This window comes from Theobroma cacao, chromosome 6 (assembly GCF_053813885.1).
Source record: "Theobroma cacao isolate CCN51 chromosome 6, ASM5381388v1, whole genome shotgun sequence".
Lineage (NCBI taxonomy): Eukaryota > Viridiplantae > Streptophyta > Magnoliopsida > Malvales > Malvaceae > Theobroma > Theobroma cacao.
In genome coordinates, this window is record NC_142644.1 from 27,572,630 (window position 1) to 27,596,492 (window position 23,863).

General features: G+C 34.6%; 5 protein-coding genes across 5 annotated transcripts; 4 read left to right on the forward strand and 1 right to left on the reverse strand.

Moving 5' to 3' along the window:
• Positions 1-3,331: 3,331 nt before the first annotated feature.
• On the reverse strand, positions 3,332-6,087 carry LOC18596502 (uncharacterized). Its single transcript, XM_018122697.2, has 4 exons — positions 5,469-6,087; positions 4,632-4,766; positions 4,052-4,138; positions 3,332-3,637 (listed from the first exon to the last, which is right to left on the reverse strand). The coding sequence occupies exons 1-4, from the start codon at positions 6,015-6,017 to the stop codon at positions 3,542-3,544; spliced, it is 867 nt and encodes a 288-aa protein (XP_017978186.2). The 5' UTR covers positions 6,018-6,087; the 3' UTR covers positions 3,332-3,541.
• Positions 6,088-9,720: 3,633 nt separating this feature from the next.
• LOC18596504 (uncharacterized) lies at positions 9,721-11,809 on the forward strand. The gene is made up of 4 exons (XM_007025021.3): positions 9,721-10,201; positions 10,449-10,595; positions 11,032-11,118; positions 11,349-11,809. The coding sequence occupies exons 1-4, from the start codon at positions 9,893-9,895 to the stop codon at positions 11,532-11,534; spliced, it is 729 nt and encodes a 242-aa protein (XP_007025083.3). The 5' UTR covers positions 9,721-9,892; the 3' UTR covers positions 11,535-11,809.
• A 2,145-nt stretch (positions 11,810-13,954) lies between these two features.
• On the forward strand, positions 13,955-17,155 carry LOC18596505 (transmembrane protein (DUF616)). Its single transcript, XM_007025022.3, has 4 exons — positions 13,955-14,251; positions 14,357-14,560; positions 14,863-15,423; positions 16,553-17,155. Exons 1-4 carry the CDS (start codon positions 13,999-14,001, stop codon positions 16,900-16,902), a joined length of 1,368 nt encoding a protein of 455 aa, XP_007025084.3. The 5' UTR covers positions 13,955-13,998; the 3' UTR covers positions 16,903-17,155.
• A 1,825-nt stretch (positions 17,156-18,980) lies between these two features.
• LOC18596506 (uncharacterized) lies at positions 18,981-19,872 on the forward strand. The gene has a single exon (XM_007025023.3). The coding sequence runs from the start codon at positions 19,197-19,199 to the stop codon at positions 19,635-19,637; it is 441 nt and encodes a 146-aa protein (XP_007025085.1). The 5' UTR covers positions 18,981-19,196; the 3' UTR covers positions 19,638-19,872.
• A 3,021-nt stretch (positions 19,873-22,893) lies between these two features.
• Positions 22,894-23,493, forward strand: LOC18596507 (uncharacterized). Its single transcript, XM_007025024.3, has one exon. It carries the CDS (start codon positions 22,900-22,902, stop codon positions 23,362-23,364), a length of 465 nt encoding a protein of 154 aa, XP_007025086.3. The 5' UTR covers positions 22,894-22,899; the 3' UTR covers positions 23,365-23,493.
• The last annotated feature ends 370 nt before the right edge of the window (positions 23,494-23,863 follow it).

The following is a 23,863-nucleotide window of genomic DNA, read 5'->3' on the forward strand; positions in this document are numbered from 1 at the left end:
TTGATTTTTCTCTTTTGAATCAACAAAAAGAAAGGGCATTTTCGAGGCCTTTTCTTTTAGTGGACCATTTGATAATTGACGGCGTTTCCTAGGGAGCTATGAAATACACAGTATGATTCAGTGACATGACAAGGCACTGCCCTTTTTCAGTTCTTTTCCTTTTCATTTGGCATAAAAAAAATTAAAAATAATCAAAATTCTGTACCCAGGATGAAATCAATGTCGCTCGAGTTTGCTCTCTCGCTTATTGATTCCCGGCCGCTAATCCTATCTTTCTTGGGGCATCAAAAGGCGGTTGAACTTTTAACGAATTTCTATTTCTAAAATCTACCGCTGTACGTGGGCTATAAAGCCCACGTGCCATAATATTAAGCTCACATAAGCTCCCGCCCCCGGTTGTTCTGCTCGTGACACGTGGACGGCTAGGGTGAGTCATCCACTGAGTCGGCGTGGCCAGTTTTGATTCGTTAACTTCGTTGTCGGTCACAAGACACGGCCTGCCCACCTTAGCTACGGCGTACAGGTTGGCCAGCTGGCTGCATAAAATGTACTACTCACTGCTTACCATTTTAGCTATGGGTTCTCGTGGTTATGGCTAAAGGCTAGCCTGACTGTCAATGTTTGGGTCCATTTCAGGACTGCACGAAATGCTTCACAATAAGGATTCATGCACATCCCCATAAAATATGTTATATATGTTGCCATTTCTTCACTGGACGTGGACCATTCTTCTTTTCTCAATGTTTAGCTCCAATTTGATTTGTCATTCTTATTTACGGTCACACTCAACCCAAACATTCACCTCAGTTAGAAAAACATCCAAGTTTCTGTTCTAAGACACTCTCTTACAAACAAATCAATATCTCTTTAAGCAAATAGAGAGATTAGATAACGAGAGAATGAAATAATAGTTGAAAAAATGACAATCTTTATCGAAGCTAATTTACCTCTATATGTAGGGGAGCAAAATAATGTTCATGTTCTTTAGTTAATTAGTACACATAGCACCTAATATATACTATATCTCAAAAAAAGGAAAACAAAATATTTGCACGTTAATTTGTGTTTTTAGGGTGTTCATTATCAAAATCCTTTGAATACGCAGTCATTAAGAATGTGAAGAATATAGAAGCTAGTTTTATAGGGCAAAAACAAGTTGTCATCGATTAATAGTTGATGAAACAAAGCCAGAACAATTAGGTAGGCAGTACCATTTATATGAAGTTTTCATGGGGAGTGACCAATGGGTGGGGTTGACCATAGAGGTATAGCGCTAGGTTTCATATAATGGAAAAATGGTCCGAATCAAGAAGACATTATTGACTTCTTTTTTCTGTCATTAAGGTTTTTTTTTTCTCTCAAGTTTTCCACAATCGTTTTCTAATGATGCAAACACATGACTTTTTTTTTTCTTTTAGAAATTTGATGTGCAACTTTTTGTTGATGTAAACGTGAGAGACTGATAGCCCAAGGTGGTCCGAGACATATAGGGACCAGGATACACACGTGGTCTTCTGAGGTGCGGGTGACACAGGTGGTTGTCAAGATTGTTTGACACGTGGGAAACCAAGGACAGAGACTGAGATTGGCAGTGCACGCGGTTTTGAATGAAGGGCAGCATGCAGGAAAGGAAAATCCGGGGGTTGGATAAGATCATTTCATGGTTTATAGCCGACTGGAGGGATCAATCAGCATGCAGCGCAAATATCTTCATTCGTGTTGACTCTGATAAAAATATATATCTTTTTGTCAATTCGAAAATCAATGTGACACCAGGGTCACTCAGGCGGCAAACGTCAAAGTGAGTGAGTTTTGCCTTTTCTCTTCGGGGGTTTCCGGGGCTAAAGAAAGTCTTTGTGCTCTTATCGTCTAAGTTGTTAGGTGGGAAATGAACCTTCTCTTGATTCGAGAAAGTAAAACCCCAAACCAAATCAATATTAACCTAAAGCGATGGACTCCTCCCCCGTCCCCCTCCCCCCTCCCCCACCCTTTTCTTTTGTTTTGGCTTAAAGTAATATGAGATTATGCATGGAAATCCTTGCCTACCTAGCTAGGTAGAAGAGATCGAGAGATTAGATAATAAACAACTTGCAAGTAATGATTCTTTAATCAAGATCTTTTGACTAATTGTTAGAATTATTTTCCATTACGATTATCAAGAAACATGATATAAATATAGATTAATAGGAAATCTAGTTAGAATGCTGTTCAAAAGGTAAATGCATCCGAATACTTATTTTATTAATTGATGTATTATCTTTCTATTTAAAAAATAATATTTAATTTTTTTTTAATTGTAAAAAAAAATTAACTAAAGAAGAAATGCATATAAGAAACAAGCATAGCCATATTATAACAGCTATTAGTGTCAAATTAACGTCAAAATTGAGTAATAACTTGACTAACCTTACAAGATAAAAAATATTTAAATCTCAGTAAGATAAGTGCGTACTGACCTGCTACGTTTAAAATTTTTCAAGGCAGAGATCTTGGTTGGAACTTGGAAAGCGCAAGATGATTAATTTTCAAGTGACTGTAAGGAAGCACCGGTTGAAATGAATTTTGTGCTAAAAAAGAAATAATTAGAATTCCTCGAACTCTGTTTGGCATGATATCAGGTTGTTTCAATTTGTTGCATAAGCCATTAATTAAAGTCATTCCGCTTAATCTTTCGGGTAATATGTAGTACGACGCACATGCATTAGGATTGAGAAGAGACCACGAGGGGCCAGGGACGAAGGGGTGGAGCCCATGACGTGCATTGGCCCAGAAGTTGCTCGAGTATCGGGTGCCTGGTCATCGCACTTGGTGGCTTTTATGGCTAACCATCCTGGTTCCTCATTTCCCAGCGCATGCGAACTACGCAGTAGAAATTAAGAACATATGCTACTTGGTGGGGAACATGAATACATAAAGTTCCAAACCTGGCGTCCAGCTTCATTTCATGTAAAAAGATTTTTCAACTATCTCATTTCGGGCTTAGACCATAGATATTTAGGTAGAATTATTGGGAGATGCATGTTGTCTTTGTGCTGGTTTTGGACTACAGGGTAAATAATAAATATGTTTTGTTAAAGAGATCTCAGGTCCAGAGCAACTGGGCATGTTGTCTTTGTATTCGAAACTCTGAATTTGTCTACTAAATTGGGCTTGTGAAAGTAATTGCACCAACCACGGTTCAGGGCAGTGTATATAAATATTGGCCCATATCACAAGAATTGTGGGTTGGCCCATTTTGCAATTGATTGGTGAATCTTGCTTCTACTTCTACGCGGTAGTTTACTCAGAATTTAATGTATCTGTAATCTGTGGCCCGTATTTAGAACAAGACTGAACAAAGTAATATTGTTTTTCACATCAACGTATTTGGAGTACAATCTAACCACAGAATAGTGGTTCATTCATATCAGAAACCCTGGCATAGAGGCTGAATACATGAAAGACTACTTAACTTGGATCATGGAGTCCGACCCTCTTGTGCTGTAAGAAAATTACTTTTGTCCATCGTTTTTACCCCCAACTCCCTGTCTTCTTATGCCAATTAGGAGCCAAAGGGCGAAAATTCGCTGGATTTTGCAAATTCATTCCATAACTGCTGCGCGTCGTCGTCTTTATCCAACATGGTGTATACAATAGCCTGTCGATGTAAAAGGAAAGAAAGCAAAAAAACAAAAAACATTGACAATCAAAGCAGATTTTGACCTCAACAAAAACATTGACAAGAACTGGTAATAAAACAAGATTTGTCTCTTTGAGCATGTCAAATTTAGTGCTGAGTAATCGGTTTAGGGCTTGAGCCATTCTCAAAGACTTTGGAAAGCTGATTGCTAAGACATCCTATAAGCACAGCACATTGGCAAAGAACTTGGATTGGGCCTCCTTTTTCACCTTTTTGTTTGACAATGCAATAGCTTGCAAACAAAATGAGACTTGAAAAGGGGTTATAAATTTGGCAAATACAGGAAACTATGCCAGCTGAATTCTGATAGGAAAGGTCTTATCTACTTCAGAAAATATATTCTGCAAATTCAATTTAGATGGATGAACCAACCTTGTAAAGAATAGGCCGAACATCAAATTCCGAAACATGTTGATCATGATCTGCAGGCAAAAAGTTCAAGGCTTCTAGGTATTTTCCCTGTCCACACAGAATAATCAGAGATTCTCAAACAAAAAAGAAGAGGAACATAAAATTTAATCCAGTTTCTGAACAGGGAATTTAATCAGCTTCACCCCCCCACCCCCCGGCCGCCTTTTTGGCCCAAGGAGGAAGCCTTATTAGCTCGATAGTTCCACCATGCGCCAACATATATATATGTATATGACCAATTACGGGATTCATGTAACTAAAACCTGCAACTCTTAACGAGAATCTTACTCAACTTTATTCGCTTTGCCAAAATTTCAACAGACAATAAAATTTTGAAGGTGTCTTAATTAAGTGGACTTCCATTTGAAATCCAAATTGAATTAAGCTAGTTACTTCGAAGTGATCAGTTTTGGTGAACTGAGACGAAATGATTTTGGTGCTCTAGTTTGGCAAAGCAGAGCAGGACCAGCTATTTAAACTAATATAACTAGTTACTTACATTTATTAATGAAGTAGAACTAGGAAAAGTTTTAGCAAATACCTGAGAGATGAGAATTTCTGCTAGTACCATGCTCATCTCGTAAGCGGACTCACCGTCCAATCTCTTGTGTTCATTCTTCAACATCTGCAGTGCCTGATCAGGCTTCCCACGTTTCATTAGGCCCACCGCCGCCAGCTACAAAAATTAAACTTTAGTAAGATAATGCATCATAGCAAACTACAGTGACCTACAACTCAAAATCAGCATTGAGTAAAAGCTCATAGTTATCATCGGAATCTGGAGTTTTTATTGGGTTATCCACTACACAGATTCTATCTAATCAAAGGTTAGGACATATTCCATGAAGCCTAGAGGATCAGTTTCAGGAATGTTAAAGCATAATGCTGGCTAGTTTTCCTAGGCTGATTCACAACCCAATCGATGAGCAATTCTGAATTGTTATATATATATGCACTTGAGTTCAAGAAAAGTAATTCCCATTTCCTGACCAAGAAATCAGGGCAACAAACAAGCCATCAAGCCTTTTTTTTTTTTTAAAGGTAACAAGCCATCAAGTCTCTAACACCAGGTTAAACATCCAACTAATAAGAACTGATTGATTAGGCGGATGTGTGGCATAATTATGCCATTTAACAGTGAATTAAATGATTATCAGACCATTTTGATGAGCTTCTTGTCCAGATTATTTTTTTTTCTCCCGGACTGCTTTTTAAATTAATTAACTGTTTATCACCGATCCCATTGACATTATGAGGACAATTAATCGCACTGATAAGAACAAAGACAACGTAAGGGAAATTAGAGAATCCTAAGACTACAAGTCTAGAGTAGCAAAAGTTAAACAGACTTAATTAAAAAGTGTGTACAGAAGTCAACCTTGAGCTCTTCAATTTGCTGCTTGGACAGAAACGGCTGCCTTAGAGTAGGCGACGGTGTCAACGTAATACCCTCCTTCACCCTCGTTTCATCTTTTGAAGTTAGGATCACAGTCACATCCAACAATGACTTCAGTGCCATTTTCTTCGGCGGTTGAGGTGTTAATTGCTGGAAAGACGGAGCTTTCCGATAAACCTGCTGTTTGGGACCGGCAATGGCTTTAAGGTTCATCTTGCAGCTGCAACCGATGATACTTAGAGCACAAGCCAAAGCTAGAGAAGCCCCTACAGCCCCTCGAACAACCTTCCCACCATCCTCTTTTGCAGAAGGCATTGAATTATTAGATCTGTCAAGTGCAAGAGGTCCGGAGGTACTATAGAAATGATGACATTTCCGGCGGTTAGTAAAACCGCTAGAAACTGACATAGAAGAATGGTTATAGCCGAAATAAAGTTTGGTGGAGGCTGGTGAGGTAACATTGGTGCTGGAAGGCATGCGAAGGGAAATGCTTGGCAGAGGGCCATAGCCAAGGCAAAGTGCAGCCTCCATGAAGAGAAATGGTTTTTTCTTTGGGGGCAAATCAAATCAGAATACTATTGTTTATTGATTGAGCTAAGCCTTTTACTATTTATGGTTTGCACATTGCTTTAAAGCACAATTTCAGAATAAAAAGGGCACTACTCCTATTTGCAAACTTTCAAGATTATCAAGAAAGGTATCATTTTGTTGCTTTAAATGGAAGTAGTGCTTGTTTATTGGCAAGGCATCAGCTCTATCTTCTTCGGTGGATAAACACCCAAAAAACTAAGAAGGAATTCTAGCTTTATTACACTTATAATGAGGACTATCTTAGACAAAAACATTAAGAGATAAATCAAGTCCATCAATCCTTAATATACTTTTATTTGAGTTTGTTACAATGCTCAACATATATATGGTGATATATATATATATAGTTAAGGTAAAGGAGGTATGTTGAGAGTTAACCAAACCTCTATAAATTCTTGTATTTAATTTCTTTTTTGCTGCTGTTTTCAGTTTACAAGTATTATATATAATTTCCAGGTATATTTACTTCGTGTTTATCATTTATTACCTTTATTTGAAGTGCAATTGGCAGGCAAAATATTCTTTTATCTTTTTTATTTAATAAAAAAATCACAATAATACTACTTGCAAGTCACTTTAACAATATGAGGATTCTATTAGTCATGAATTATGATAATTATTTTCAACTAAAGTTTTTTAACTGTTTTGTTTTTGCTCAAGTTTAAATGTTTAGAATTTGCTATTTTGTTGATAAGCTAATCATTTTCAGTTCAGATTTTCCAATTTTAGGATTAATAACTTTCTTGAAGGTTGCTTTTAGTATAGTAGAATAATAATTTGACTAATTAAAAAATAATTTTGTAACTATAAAATAATATAATCAAAATTGATAATAAGAGACAATTTAGTCTTAACAAAAGTATTACACTGTTTAATTTTATATAGATATAGATTTTCATTATTTTCGCAAACTTATTAAAACTATTCAATATTTTTGGATACTATCTAATTTACCCAATTCTGAATTTTTATTAGAATTTGAATTAAACATCTCCCCCCCTTTTATTTCTTCAAAATATTTCTTTTGCGGATTTTGGTAATTTTCCTTGAAGGTTGGGGAGATTTGATTATCTATCCTAAACCTCATGTTTTGGTCCAATGATTTAAGCTTAGACGTTCTCTTCTAAACAAAAAAAATAAATACATACTAAATAAAAATAGAAATTGCATTTGTTTTTATGAGAATGTATCCTACTATCAAATATTTATATTGTATATAAAAGCAAGTCCCAACGAGATTTCCACACTTGGCCACCTGAAAGTTTTAGAAAGAATTGTGAAGTTTGAACAAGACTTCCAACAGGACTCTTAAATTTTACCACGAGTCCCTTAAAGGAAGGGAGTTGTGATATGTTTGGTGGGTGGATCAGGTTGTCTGCAACGTACGAGTTTACCTCTGTTGCATTATAATTACAATAGAGTGCTGTTGGAATAGTTGGTGTAAATTTCCTTACCCACCAGATAAAATTAAAAATGAGACTGAAAATCTATGAAAGACGTAGTGGGAAGCATAATTTTCATATTATTATACTAGAATATTATTAGGACTTGTCTTACTGCATTGGTATGTCTTCAGACTCCAGAAATTCCTTCATATGCTGTACCAACATGGTTTGTATGATCGTCTGTGGAAAAAAAGTGAATGACAAGAACTATTAAAATGGGAATTTAACCAGTAAACTTTTTGGAAAACTACTTAATCCTGTTTTTCCTTGTGTAAAATTCAGTAGGAGAAACCTTTGTAAAGTTGGGGCCGGCAATCTGATGAGTGGCTTCCCCTGCTTACACAGGCATTCACATTTCAGGGCTTCCTCCCAAGCGAGGGACTGCCTGTCAGTCAGTTACTTAATTTGGGCAATTATTTTTTTGGCTAGGAACCTCCCTGTCCTAGCTAGGTGCAAACTGCGGAATATTTCTGTTCTATGCTTCATCTCTTGAAATCATTCTTCTGTATCTTGATACAATCTTCAACGGATAGTATGGTTCCAGCTACTTGTTTGCAGTCACGGGAATTCTAATCATTACGGGATTCTCGTAAAAGGCTCAATTTAGTTGCTCCCATACGAAAAATTGAAGCTTTCCTCAAGTTACATACATGGTTTTGAATGCCTACAGAAGATAATGTGCATATATAACTGCTAGGACATGATAGTTATGTAAATTATCTGAGTTATAATACAATATTATTATTTAGTTAGATTACAATATTTAATTAGAATTAACTTATGAATAGAATTAGTCTTTTATATATATATAATTTTGATTTATGTGTAAAATATATGATTACAGAATACAATATTTCTCTTCTACTTTAGTCTAATTGGATAATGATATTATATTGTAACTCTAACTAGATAATTTATATAATTATCTTGAAAGTAACATTAATATAATAAATCATAAAATTATTTTTATAATTATCATCTTAACAAATGTAATCGTTAACCTTCTCCGTTTTTATATTACACAAACACTATTTAACTTAATAAATAATTAATTTTGGACATATCTAATTCAAACAAAGACAACAGTATAAATAGATTATTGATTAATTAAATTTTTTTCAATTAATTATTATCTACTTATTTAAATTATTGTTCTCATATTATAATTTTTTTTCTTTTTGAAAAGTAATATTATGAATTGAAAATCTGGCCAGGCATATTTCCATAATACATATAAAAAAACATTAACAATAAACGACGGAAAATTAATAGCATGAGGGGTGCGAAAGAATTTATTCGAACAACCAAAAACATCGTTCTTTTACTTGAGATGATTGTCCGTAGAGTGCATTTCCATCCTTCTTGGAGCGGTCGGATGGGTCAGAGGCTAAGTGCCAAACAACGATTACCAAGCTTATTATCTGTGGTTTTCCTTGGAGTTTCTTCCCGGTTCGTTTTATCACCGCTCATGCATCCAGTGATTGGAAAAGGACGAGCAGAAACAGTAGATAGCCATGGTACTACAATCCCTCTCAAATTTTTCTTTGCTACCCCTTTTCACTTCTTGAAGGCCTTCTAGACCTTAGAGCCACAGGAATTGTAGAAGCACTGGAAATTAATCGAAAAGAGAAGAATAGGTGGCATGGAAACAGTTAACTGGGCAGTGAAAGTTGGCTGTGGAAGCCTCACGTTGAGGCATATAGTAGGCGTCCCACTGAGCAGGGAAACTGCAGATTCCAGAGAAAGGTTGATTAATGCGTGGTTTCGAAGTTGAAGGATACTGCTCTGCTTATTAATGTAGTGGGGTTTAGGAATATCACTCTAATAGTGCTGAGCAGATGTTATATCAATCTTTAAATAATCAAAGCTAAAGGAATAAAGAAATAAGTGCCGTATATTATCTTTTAACAGGTTGAAGCAAGGTATTATTACTCTTTTTATTTGCTTTTAACTGAAGTAACATCTCTTTACGAACCATCATTTTCTTATTCACACACTAGAAAGCGCTTGTTCCACATATGGCAGTCTGTTCGTGAGTTTTTTCTTCTTTATACAGATTCTCTTTGAACATTTTGTGATTCCATGAGAAAGCTTATACCATAAAATTATGGCAAAAAATTTTAAACCAATTTTCTTTATTAGCTGACCCGAGGACAAGGCTAAGGTATAATTGAAGTTTTTCCTTGAACATCAGCTGATTCCCAGGGGGTTGCCTTTACCCATAAAGCAAGCCAGAAATCAGATAATTGAACCTCCTGATTACATCGCCAAATTTTCTACATCCCCACCAAATTTCCTTCCGCTTTGATATTGGGTAAATTTTAATCCATAGTACAAACATTTTTCCCTCACAAAAAGTTTAGATCTCTTATGGCAAACTCGGCTAAAAAGATCAATAAAGAGAGTACGTATAGAACAATAGCTGTGGCAGCAACGCCCATTATCATCCTTGGCGGTATTTGCATTGGTTTTGGGTGGAGATATGTGAGGCGTGCTTGGAAATCAAAGCAAAATCATGTAAGGTCCGTGTCCTTGGCAGCCCTCCAAGGAGGTAAACTGGCTTTGGATAGATTGGTTGATTATCAGAAGTATCGGGGCAAGGCAACAGAAACAGATGTTGATATAAAAGAGCTGGAGACTCAACTTGGAAAAGAACATTCTAATTTCAAGGAACTTCAGGTTTGAACACCTCTATTAGTCCAAGTCACAATTTTCAGCCAAATTTATCTGGTCTTGTATTCTTCTTCTTCCTTTTTTCTTTGGTAAACTTTAATTACTTAATTTTTTTTACAATTCCAATTATCAGTTTCATGATTGCCTACTATAATATGTCTAATTTTCTATACGCATCTTGTTTTATGCCCAATGATTATAACTTTTGTGTAAGATATGAGTTTAAATATGCTCTCTGCATTTGATTTGAAAGCGTGTTCTTGCGAGGCTGGAAATGAGCAGAAGAGAAGATGAAGCAATAAAAGTGCTAAAAAATGCATTGAAAAAGGCCAAGAGGGAGCGCAAATCACATGAAGCTTATGAAATTGAAATGTTGCTTGCAGAAATGTTCATCTACAAGGTTTCTTTCTTAATTTCTTGATTTGCAGAAATGTTATTTCTTCGACTGTTATTTTTTACAACTTAGAGAGCAACTTCACCAAGACATATTAATGTTTTCAAACAATTTGCTCTTCGTGTATGGGATTTGCTTTGATTGACCAAATTCAAAGCTCCATATGGGATATGCTTTGATTGACCAAAATGGCTTGTGAATGAACATGAGCAGTAGGCAGAGTAGTGCCTGCTATGATAATGCCGCAAGAGGTGGCTTCATAGTAAATTGATAGAGGTTGGTCTAGACTTAGTGCTGCCGGTCACTATACCTTTGTTACTTGGGATCAAATCCTCATCCAAATGTGCTTCGCATTTCTTTTTTGCTTCAAACAATGGCATATGCATCCAACTTCTGGGACAAAGGTTTCTTAAATGGATTCTGCTTCGAAATTTCTCTATAGGGAGATTTTGAAAATGCTTCGAAGTGCAAATGCTTAGCAGCAGGGGAAGAAGAAAAAGTTTCTGATCCACGAATTCCTCTTTATAAGGTGATCATACTGCACTCTCAATCAATCTTCTTGACAACAATTCAATCCTTAGATAGATGTGAAATTCCATATGTTTTGTTTCATATATATATACTCTTTTTTTTTTTGTGGGGGGGGGGGGGGGGGTGGTGGGCTTCAATTCTTACTCTTGAAATTTCACTAATATACTGTTTTGATGTCAGAATAAGTCAGTTTGAATTAACGCACCTGTGCTTGTGAACAATTCCCAGGCTATTATTAATTTGATAAACCAGAAAGAACAAGATGCCCTTCAACATTGGGAAAAGTTTAGAGATGAAATGCAAGGACTGGCAAACGCACCAAGTTTCCAGGAAGAGGAGTTCCTTGTGTTTAAGAATGCTGTCCTTCATCTCAAAGAAGATATTAATGCTGCAAGACAACTCAAAAAACTGTGAAGTATACCAGGAGAGTGCATGGCTCAATAAGCAATGCTGCTTCATTGATATTCCCCTCCCCTCCCTTCTTACGAGTGGTTTGATGACTTGGGTTTGCGACATTTTCTATTCTGCAGGGATGGGAAGGGAATCATATAATGGAGAGATTAAGTGTATAAAAGAGTGCTTATTGCACTTGATAAGATCAACCTGCTTATTCATTCTCTGGCTTGTAAGAAACTAATTTGCACAAATCAAATAAAAGAATAATAATATATATTCATCTGGAAGGAAACTTGAAGCTCCTGATGAGTCGATGCAGAACCTCAAAACATGAATTGGTATTGTTTTAATGCCTCTGAAATGCATAGCATATGGCTGGATCATCTTATTACTCACGGCTTGGGCCTTACTCTTCAGTTTTAATCTCTCTTTATATATATATAAATTGATTGCTAGGAGGAAAAAGTGACCAAATTCCCAAAACCAGCAAGAAACATTTGAAACAATTGCATGGTAATTACTGGAAAAAAAAATAGAGGAGATAATGAAAAATTAAGAATTCTAACTGAATTTTTATAAAGTTAATTTATCTCGTTTGCATTGGCACTATTCCTCTTTTTTTATGCTAAATTTGTTAATATTGCTCAAAATTACTTATATTTAGCCATATATATAGTTTGCTTGGATTCTTGCCAATCCTTATCAGGCAAGGTCTATAACCAGAAAGGATATGACCCTGGAAAGTGGAAGCTCCGGCTCCATAATCCTATTAAAAATGATTATCTAAATAAAACCTGCTTATTTACTCTCACTTGTTATATATCTGAATGTATGCAGTAGGTTTTGGAAGCATAAACAAAATATAGGTGTGTAAAACTCTCTAAGAACTCGATGATAATCAAGGACTCTGCGAGTTTTTTGAAGTGTAATAAATAAATTATACTCTTTAGTTTCTTGGATTAAACAGAACACCCCAGCTGACCCCCGGCATTAAATTAGAATACCGCTTCAGAGCTAAATTTCCTGGTCCAAATTAAACTGCTACTCTAACCCATTAATAGGGACTGGTATGAGGTTAAAGCATGAACTCCAGACCACTACGGGAGAAAGGAAAACATTGTCATGGTATATGTTTGTAATGCTGATGATCTGCAGCATGGTGGAAGCACCCTTGAGTCTGTCTGCTTCTGCTGATTTTCCTGTGTTTAGTGCACTGCTCATGTCGAGAACATATAGGAATTTTGATCTTGTGTATAGTGAATTGTTAATAGGGGTTATGGTTGCTGTGAGATATGGATAGGAAAGTTTCACCTCGATCTCATAGGCAACCTGATGAGGGAAGATTGTGATTTTTTGTAAGTATTGCTGTCACGACACCACGGATTGTGTTCCGATCAATTACTAGTAGATGGCAGCAGGGACTTTTGCATGAGATTTAGTAATGAGCTCGTCCCTTGTAGGGCGGGCTACTCCGAAAATCTTATTAAAAAGCAGTTGAAAAGAGACGAGAGAAATCGGAAATGGCATTGAATAAAAGTGTAGGCCAGCTGCCTATTCTCGTGATTTTTAACTTTATAATACTGCGGTTCCCGATAAAGATAAATACAAACTAAAAGTAATCCAAATTCGGGTAAAGAACCACATGATTTTCAACTCGACTTACCTTTGGCTATGTCTATTGAAATTCACATTGAAATATTATTTTTTTAATATCAAATATCATATTTTAAGATATAATAAAAAAATTTAAAATTAATTATAAATAATATTTATACATGTAAAATAAAAAAAATTAAAAAATATTCTTTTCTTAACAAAATTGAAAATTATAAAACCTAAACTAAAAAAGTTTATTTTTTTAATTTAAACTTTCAATATATTCCTTAATAATATAGATTTTTAAATAAAATATATATTTTTTATATTAATTTATTAATTAAAAATTAAAAAATTTATCAATTTAATTTTTTTAGTATTTGAAATTCATAAAATATAATTTTTTATGTTACAATTAAAAAATAATAAAATATTTTTTAATAATTAATAAAAATTAAGTTTTAAAAAAATACATTAAAATAGATTTTCGATATTTGATTAAATACGATATAATTATAAATATGTATTATTTTTTATTAATATTTTATCCTATAATATTATCCCCGTATCATACGATAATAATAATTATGTTTTTAATGAAATTTAGATGTAAATTTCAAACCTCATCTTTCCCTTAAACTTCTCATTTGTAACAAATGGAAATAGTCCTGGAAAATCTAATTAAACTATGTAGTAAATTGAAAAACAACCCCTCTTTTCTCTTTTTCTTTTTTTATTTTGGGGCTTAGTACAAGTTTATCATGATCTCAAACCATGAGATTATATACTTCGAAAAAAAAAAAAGTTGAAATCGAAAAGAACAAATGACAAGCGAGGTGCATGACGATATCAAATATCAAACGTAGTAGGGCATAGTTATCGCTTTATGGGGAAGGTAACGGCCACAACAACTCCTCTGTTCTTCCAATCAAAACTCCTCTGCATTTCTCTCCTGTATCTCTTCACCACCCTTTTACTTGCTATCTACCACTCTCTCTCCTCTACCAAATGCCTCTTCAGATCCTCTCCTTTCGATCCAATCCAAACGCCTTTCTTCTCTTACCCTCATTCCTATGGAGAACACAAGTATGCTATCCCCACTGACCGCTCTTTCTGCTCCTCCCCTGTTTTTTTCTCTGGTATGATGCCTTATCTCAGCTCTTTTTTTACGGTTTTTTTTTTCAATTTTCGTTTCATGATTTTTTGGTGATTTTAGGCTAAAGGGTATTGGATTTTGTGATCAGATTATGGTGTGGTGGTGGATGAGATCAAAGATTTGTGTAAGAATTCTTCAGCATTTTGGCCCGTTCTGAGTTATGTACAGGGGAAAGGGGACAGTTTTGGTGGAAATTTGAGTACCCAGAAGAGAATTACGTATTTTAATCATTCCAATAATGGCGTGAAAGTCCCTTGTGGATTTTTGAAGAAGTTTCCAGTTAGTGCTTCTGGTTAGTTTTTCATCTGAATTCTCCAGAATTACAATTTAGAGTCTCTTTTTTTTCCATTTTTTATTGTCAAGTTTAAATTATTGAAATGGTGAAAGATTACAAAGTTTACCTCTTTTTTTTTTCCTTTTTTAGCTCAAATTGAGACCTACGCTTTGAATTGTCATCCAGTTTTATTGTGAAAATCCTCAATCCTGTCTCACTTATTCTCAAAACTGATACCATAATCTAGCTATGTTTTGTTCTTATATGTTGTTATAGTTGATACTTCTTTTCTAAACTTATTCCTTTGTGGTGTAATTCAGACCGAATTGCCATGGAAAACTGCAATGGAGTTGTTGTAGTATCTGCAATCTTCAATGACCATGACAAAATCCGGCAACCGGTAGGCCTTGGATCCAAAACCCTAGAGAGCGTATGTTTCTTCATGCTCATAGACGATATAACTCTTAAAGGACTTTATAATCACAAATTGATCCCACAAAACTCACCTGACTATAAAGTCGGTGTTTGGAGAATTGTTAAAGTTTCTTCCAAGAAATTGTATGAGAATCCTGCAATGAACGGAGTGATACCAAAATACTTGGTTCATAGACTTTTCCCGAACTCCAAATTCAGCATTTGGATAGACGCGAAGCTGCAGCTAATGGTTGATCCATTGTTGTTGATACATTCCCTTGTTGTATCCACGAACGCGGACATGGCTATATCGAAGCATCCTTACTATATTCATACTATGGAAGAAGCTATGGCGACTGCAAGGTGGAAGAAATGGTCGGATGTTGATGCCTTGACGAGACAAATGGAGACGTACTGTGAAAATGGGTTGCAGCCATGGACTCCCAATAAGCTCCCCTATACCACAGGTAAAAATCTCATTAATTCACAGCGTCCTTCATACTTTATTTGATTGTTTCCTTGTGGTAATTTCTTTGATGATTTGCTTTTCAAAATAATGTTAGAAACCATTAGGTAAAAAAATGCCATCTTTCTCTGTTCATAATAGCAAAAAAGTCATTGAAATAACTCAAGCAGAAAGATGATTCCAGACCTAATTAAGATGGAACGAACATCACTTTGTTTCTTTCCACTAGTCAGTTTGAAAGAAGCGACAAAATTTATTAATTAGATTCTCACACTAAAGTTGTTCGTCTAGCTTTAATTATACACAAGCTGAGCTGTATGAAAATATTATATGTAACCTCTTCTTCTTCTTTAGAATTGTACTTACATAATGGTTTGATTAACTTCAACCAACAAATTCATTATTTTTCTAAGGTGAACAACATTAATTACAGTCCAAATACATAAAAATAATTATGCAGAAATCCCTTTTTAATGCGTGTTATGCTATATGATTATTAGAAATAATCATTATGCAAAAATTAGCACTATGGCTTTTATTTTTTGATTATTTGGTATACCGACGTTATCATGTGCTTCAAGAAGAAGATCATGGCTGCTTTGCGTAGCTTTGAAGTTCCTTGAAAGCACATCCATAATTCACTTGGATTAGTCTGTTTGAATTTTGACCTTCGAGATAATCCTTGAATTAGTTTACTCTATGACACCTATTTTCTTGAGGATTCTGGCGAAGTATTTATCTGAGGAAGACGAGAACGTCAAAAATAATCCCAAGAACACCTAATTTGACAGCGACTACAACACGTTCTTGCTGTGTGAGATGTATGCAGGGAGTTGGAGATATATTTAATGGTGGTCCCAGAAAAGATGCCAGGAAAGAAAGGTCTTAATCAACAATTAATTAATGGGGTCCCATAAGCATGTTAATTATGCTTCCTATCAAATAGAAATGCCGCTTTCAATATTGTTCAAGTGTGTAATTTTTACATGCAAGCGTAAAAATCCGAGATCTTTTTTTCTGAATCTGCATCTTAATATATTGATCTTGTCTTGTTTACTGTTAAGCACATAGCAATGAGGATTCTTATGTACTATCTTACAGATCTTTTCCTTTTTTATGTGGGTTGGCAGATGTACCAGATAGTGCATTAATCTTGAGGAAGCATGGATTGGGCAGCAATCTTTTCTCCTGCCTATTGTTCAATGAGTTGGAAGCATTCAACCCCAGGGACCAACTGGCCTTTGCCTACGTGAGAGATCAGATGAACCCAAAGCTCAAGTTGAACATGTTTGAGGTGGAAGTGTTCGAGCATATTGTAGTGGAATACAGGCACAACCTTAAAAAAATTGGGGACGAATCGGCTGGCTCTGGGACCAGACCCAAAGCCAAAAGGACCAAAAGGACAAGCCATGATTTCGATTTGAACGGCAGCAGCTGCCAGAAATATCTTTTGGAAATGTGGGGTGAATCCCATAGTTGATTTTGTCCGTAACTAAGGTGTCACACTTTGGAAAAAGAATATAGAAAAAAAGAAAGGGTCAAATACAAGGGAAAATGAAAACAAAACAAACTAACCAACCGAACGACATTTCACAGAGAAAGCTGACAAACAAAACAGGTTGGCAGGGTATATTTTAATTTTATGATATTTCGGCAGGGGGCAGTTGTATTATTCTTTGGAAGCTTTTCAGTTCAACCAAGGCGTTAAAATTAGAGTAAATTTGCACGTAGTAGTTTCAGTTGCTCCATCACCTTAATAGTATTATAACTAACTTGGGCTGCCATATTGAACTTGTGTTTCAACTAAATCAGTTACGCCTCTTTCGATTTGGGCTTTTAGAGCCAGCCTGACAAAATGGGATAGTCATCAAATGAATGCAGTTAGGTTTCAACCATCCCTCTCGGTAGTTCGGTGTCATTTTCTGCGGACAAAATCTTACAATTCATTTTTGAGAAATCCAACACAAATTATCAATTCCCTTCAATGAATGTCATGCAATTGAAGTACAACAGCTCGGATGTACCAGCCTTTTCACGTGGAGGTTGAACCTTAGACGGAGGAATGATCGGTTTTAATCCACTCTTTTCACATGTTGCCACAAGTTCTTGGCTTTGGAGTACATCTAAAAATAGGTCTTTTGCACATAAAAGGAAGGTTTGTTCTTTACTTTCCAATTCTTCAACTTATGCTTATTACTCTTTTTATCCTTCTATTTAACAAGGAAATGAGCAAATGATTACATCGTAGAGTTAGTTAGAAATAAATATGGATCAAATTTCCCATTTCAATCAAGTCACACCAATTATTCAAAAAAGTATTAGTTAGAAATATATTATAAATGCAAATTAAATAAAAATTTATCACACATATATTTAAAACAGATAATAGTATTTAGATCTTAAAGTTGAATGAGTGATCGATCATGGGCAGAGCGTCCCACATGATCTCCAAAATTTTTAAATTTTTTTATATATTATATATATTTTTAATGATTCTCTCAAACTAATTTTTATTGAATAATTGTTATAAATAAAAAATAATAAAATGATCCTATCATAGTACAACAGCTCTTTAAAAATTTTAAAATTATTTATTTATTATATATGTTCCTCCAACCATTTGATGTAATTCGAGTTAGTATATTACTAGTTATCATAGCTTTCAAAAAAAAAACTAGTTATCATAAAAATTTTAACCCAATTTGCTAAGTTTATCAAATTTGAAAAAATAAAAGTGAGTCTACTAACCCACACTTATTAAGTTTTAATATAAATCTAAGTTTATTATAACATATTATATTTTAACAATTCAAGTCAATAGTTTATCATAACATATTATATCTCAACAATTCAATCTAATAGCCCATAATTAATTAGCAATTCAAGAAGCAAATAGAATAAGAGCTTTTTCAAAAAGCTACACATTTTGTGTAGAACACACAAAGTAAAACCAATTCATTTGAGTTTGAAAAATTGCTCTCTTCCACTGTTGCATGCAAAGAGTGAGAGAAAATTATTTTATAATTTTGTTCAGTTATATATATATGACACCATTATTACTATTAATATATATATATATTTGTATGTTTAATGTTTTGTAAATTTTATTTAATTTTTTAGATGATCGAGAATTGAATTATATATAAAGTTCTTTTTAATTATTTAGTTTTTTTTTTGTTTAACTCTTTTTAAAAATGCTTTAATTCCACCCTTGTGATGGACTAGTAACAAAAAGATTGGTTTTCTTTCTTTTCATTTACCAAATCTCCCGCATTCCTTGTGCCTCACAGCTCACAATTTTTCTTTATTTTTTTAATTTTTTCCTTTAACCTCGTTTAACATAATTTCAATATTTAGTGAACATTCTCTAATACCGTCACGCTGTCTTCAATTAATCAATTTCTTTATGGAGTATACGAAAACAAAATCCTCACTCCAAAGATATCGATTAAAAAAAAAAAAACAATTATTATCGTTTCAAATAAAATTCAATCTCCAAAAGGAAAAAATTACTCAACCTTATATAAATAAATCGTCTGCTGATTCATGTTTGTTCCCGATCAACATAAAATAAAATCACACCCATTACATGTTTCGATGAAAAATAAATCATACAAATGCGCCCATCTTTACAAACGAAATAAAAAAGAAAAAGAAAAAAAAATCGTAAAATAAAAACTACCCTTTTAAACTCCGCCACCCTCGATCCCCCCCAAAAGCGCCTATATAGAGTGACCTTGGACTCTTGAATTGCATTCCCACAAAAGAAGGAAAATGGCATTGCAGCAAATAGCAACTAACCGAGAAGCGGCTGAGATCTACCAAGGGGCAGCACTTTGCAAGCAAAAGTCCATGGAGCTCCTCGGCGAGTTCCATCTGCCCAAAGGGCTGATGCCTTTGGACAATCTTGTGGAGGTCGGGTACAACCGGACCACGGGGTTCGTCTGGCTGAAACAGCAGAAGAGCTTGGAGTACCGGTTCAAGGCCATTGGCAAAACCGTCTCGTATGAACCGGAGATGACGGCGTTCGTCGAGGATCGTCGGATGCGGAGGTTGACAGGTGTCAAAAGCAAGGAGCTACTGATCTGGGTTAGCGTTTCTGATATTTTTATTGATAAAAGTAATCCTAGCAAGATCACTTTTGCTAATTCCACGGGGCTGTCACGGAGTTTTCCGGTGGCGGCCTTTGAAGCTGAGGGAGAAGGGAGGAACTAAGGGGTTTATTATTGTTGTTTTTTATTTTTATTGAAATGTTGGAAATAATCATGTTTACCCAAAAATAATTTAATGAACATTTGGTTCAGTTTATTTTTATAAAAAAAATAATAATAATTATGTAAAATGATTGTGTGTTTGAGAAATGCTGAAAACGTGTTCATCAACTTTTTATTTTTGGGCGGTGTAACTCTTCAATCGTTCCAGGTATGAACACCTTGGGGTTGCATGTTATAAATGCCAACGTACCTATCAGACAGTACATTGATAAATAAGCCCAGGAAGTTCAGGAAATAAAGGGAAACAAAGTCGAAGAAGAGATGAGAAGAGCAGAAGGCTGGACAGGGAAGAAGGAATAAAACTGTAATTAATTAAAGCTGTAATTAATTAGGCCCCTTTTTATCTTTCTTCTAGGTTAGCTGAAACACATGTGCCTATACTCTGTGTACCCTTGATTTTCATCATCAGAGAATGCATTGACATTCCTTCAAAGTTCGGCAACCAAACAAACAACGGCAGGTAGGTCTTACGAGGGGAAAATTTTTAACACGTCTACCTTTAGGATGATTTTTGTCCTGCATTCGAGATCAACCAAGGTGTTTGTATTTAATTAGTAGTATATTATTGAAATTACTGTCGTAAACTATAAATTGTACGTAAGGCATAAATATTGAGGTACACAAACATAGATAGCAGAAGCAACGTGTCAATAACACTGCGGCCGTTCAGTAGTGTAAACCACGCCCCTACCAGTTAATGGCCTTAACTCGCCATAAAAAAAAAGTATTCCTGTGTAAAAGTTAATTAATCTTGAGTTTTTTTAAAAAAAATCCCTCGTATCTGAAGTGTTTTTGAAAATAATTTTTTTTATAATTTTAATTATTTTTAATTTTAAAAAATTAATTTTAAATAAAATTACTCTTAATGAAGCTAATTCATATGTTTAGGTCCAAGTCTCAAACCGACTCATATCCTTTGAATGTTTCTTATTAGACCATTTATCTCTGCAATGTTTTTTATTATAAAAAAAACCTTTAATCATTTTAAGCATCTTGGAGTGATTTTTTATATACAAAGAAAAATCTTTGAGCGTTTGAAGCATTTGAAGCATTTTTAAGCATTTTGGTGTGATTTTTAATATATAAAAAAAAATTTTGTGCATTTTGAGCATTTTGAGTATTTTTCATCAAATAGGTAAATTTATTAATTATTTTGTTAAATAGAATATAGTGTATTTTGTTAAATGAAATTTAGTAGTTTTAACGATTTTTAAGCATTGCGTAACTTATTTTTAAATATTGTATTACTAATTTTTAGACACTGAGTGATTATTTTTATGTATTATGTGATTAGTTGATATGACATCGCGTGACTGATTGATAAGTATTGCGTGATTAGTTAGTAAGGTATTGCGTTACTATGTTTTAAACATTGTGTGACTTAGGTATTACCTAAAAATCAGTCACGTAATATTTAAAAACTAATCACGTAATGCCTAAAAACCAGAGACATAATGATTAAGTCATGCAATGCCTAAAAATCAGTCTCATAATACCTAAAAATCGGTGATAATGCCTAAAAACTATTAATGCAATACTTAATAACTAATTGATTGGCCTACTAGCAGTTAGGTTTAAGTTACCAAAATTATACAATATTTTAATTTATAGATATGTCTAATCAATTTCAAGCTTACTCGTAATAAGGTTTAAGTTGTCAAAGTCATACAATATTGTAATTTACAGATATGTTTAATTAATTTCAATTTCTCAACTTTGGAGTTCTATGAATAAATTAATAAATCTAAGAATTTAAAACACGTACCTTGATATCATTTCTATGATTTGGGATGACGAGAAAGAGCTGAATAGCGAGATAAATAATATTTGGTAAGAAAGAGAAATCGAGATTTAATTTTAAAACTTTTGTGTGGATAACAGAATAGAAAAAACTGAAATTATTTTAATTTATTCGAAACTGTTTAATGAGTATTGTTGTTAAGTCATGTTAAAAATTAGTTAAAAATAATTAAAATTATAATAAATAATATTTTTAAATTGAGTTTATCAACAGAGTTATTTTTCATAATTTCTTTATTAATTTTTTACTGATTAAAAACTAGGTTGCACGTGTTAGCTACCAATTTAGTAGAGAGGGAAAATTGCCGGCGCAGCTATCGGTGTTCCCTGTTTGTGGAAGTGGGTTAGTGAGGCGTCTGTCCAAAAGTCTGTTGCGCTGCTATTCTGCTCTGTTGTTTAGTTGAATAAGAATTCTGTTGCATTGTCTGATTGGGTTGATCTGTCCTATCGTGCCTGCCTGCAGCTTGTTATAAGCTTCAACGGAGCGGCTGGCCTGCCTCGTTCTCTTGGGTGACTTACTACACAGACTCTCTGTTATTTCTGAATGAGCTAATATTATCACGTTGCTTTACAAAAAAAAAAATAATAATAAATTGCACTGCAGCTACCAGAAACCAGAAGCAATTTTAACCTGAGGCAGATTAGCATTGATTACTCGGAAAAAGTCTGCATTGTCCTCTTAAAAATAGACCTGATTCAGATTCTATAGTAGACAATGGAAAGCAATCCCTACCAGAATATTCAAGACTGTTAACTCAGCCATAAATATGTTTTACCCATGCATATGATATTCTAATTAAGTGGAGACAAACATTAATCTAGGCCACGTTCCTTAATCGCAGTGAGTAATTACCGGCAGAAAAGGGAAAAGAAAGTAAGAAACTACTGCAGTGGAAATTTCATTGGATCTAAATAAATTTAGATCATGATACAAGACAAGGTCACGGTAAAAAAAAGGAAAACAGATGTAGGCATCAAACTGACTGATCAGATAATGTCTATATATTTGCCTGGAATATTTTGAGAATTGCAGTCATATGAATGATAATCTCAAATTAAAACTCAAACTTCTTCCGACTCTGTTTAAAAAAAAAAAAAAAAAACTTAAAATTCCGTAGCAGCTGCTGCTCGGGCTTAGATTGGGCTTCCGGGAAAATACTTTGTCAAACAGATGTAGGACGAGGCTACACTACAAGCTTAGATGCCTTAACCGTGCTCACCTAAACATCATAAAGGTTTTGGGGACTATTCTATGACATTAATTAAAAAAAATACAGAGAGGCTAGGATCTTGATTATAGAAAAAATAATAAGAAAAAGGAAACAGTGAAAATTTCATTGCCAAGCAATATAAAAGGCCCCCCAATTTTGCAGTCATTTCCACAAGAAACTCAGGGCCTCAATATGGCATCATCGAAAGTTACAGAGAGTCACAGAGAGAATGCTGAGATTTATTATGGCGAAGATATTTGCAAGCAAAAATGTTTAGAGCTGTTAGAGGAGATCTCTCTTCCCAAAGGCATCATACCTGTAGAAATTGTGGAGTTTGGACGTGACCGATCAACTGGCTTTGTCTGGATGAAGCTGAAGAGCAAGAAAGAGCACAAATTCAAGCGCATTAATAAGGTAGTCTCCTATGATACTGAGATCACCTTTTTTGCAGAGAATGGTCGCGTTAAAAAACTGACAGGCATCAAGAGTAAGGAGCTGCTTTTTTGGGTCAGCATTTCTGACATGTTCATCGAAGATCCTTCTTCTGGCAAGATTTTCTTTGCTGTTCGCAGTGGCGTAAGAGCGCATTTCCCTATTTCAGCTTTTGAGCTAGAAGAGGACAAGAAAAACAGTACCGACTCAAAGCATACAACCTAGGATTCTCAGAAGTGGTGTGAGACAGGTATGGATTTGGGTGGGACAGGTTCCATATCTTACTGTACTTTATATCTGGTTGCTATGAAGATTCTAAGACTTGCAGTCTTTGATTTTTCAGCAACCAAAGAAGCATGAATAAAATCACTTTATCTACTTTTGAATTTAATTTGACTGCTTAGTTTCCAAATAACAATAAATAAATTTTAGCTCACGGTTTAAAACCAATCCTTGAGTTCCTTTAATCAAATTTATCTTTCTTCTCGGTATTCCACGGCAAAAATTGTTTTTCTCTGCGAGGAAACTACACTTGCCGTGGGCCAAGATATGAATCTCCGCCCACAAGTTGGTGTGGTGTAGGCTGGGATTGAACATACTATTGTTGAAACTCAAGTCCGATTCTAGCAAATCTAAAATGATATATATTGATATTATTATCTATTTAAAACACAATTAAATATAACTATAAAAACATATTTTGTCACAATTACAAGTTCGTGAG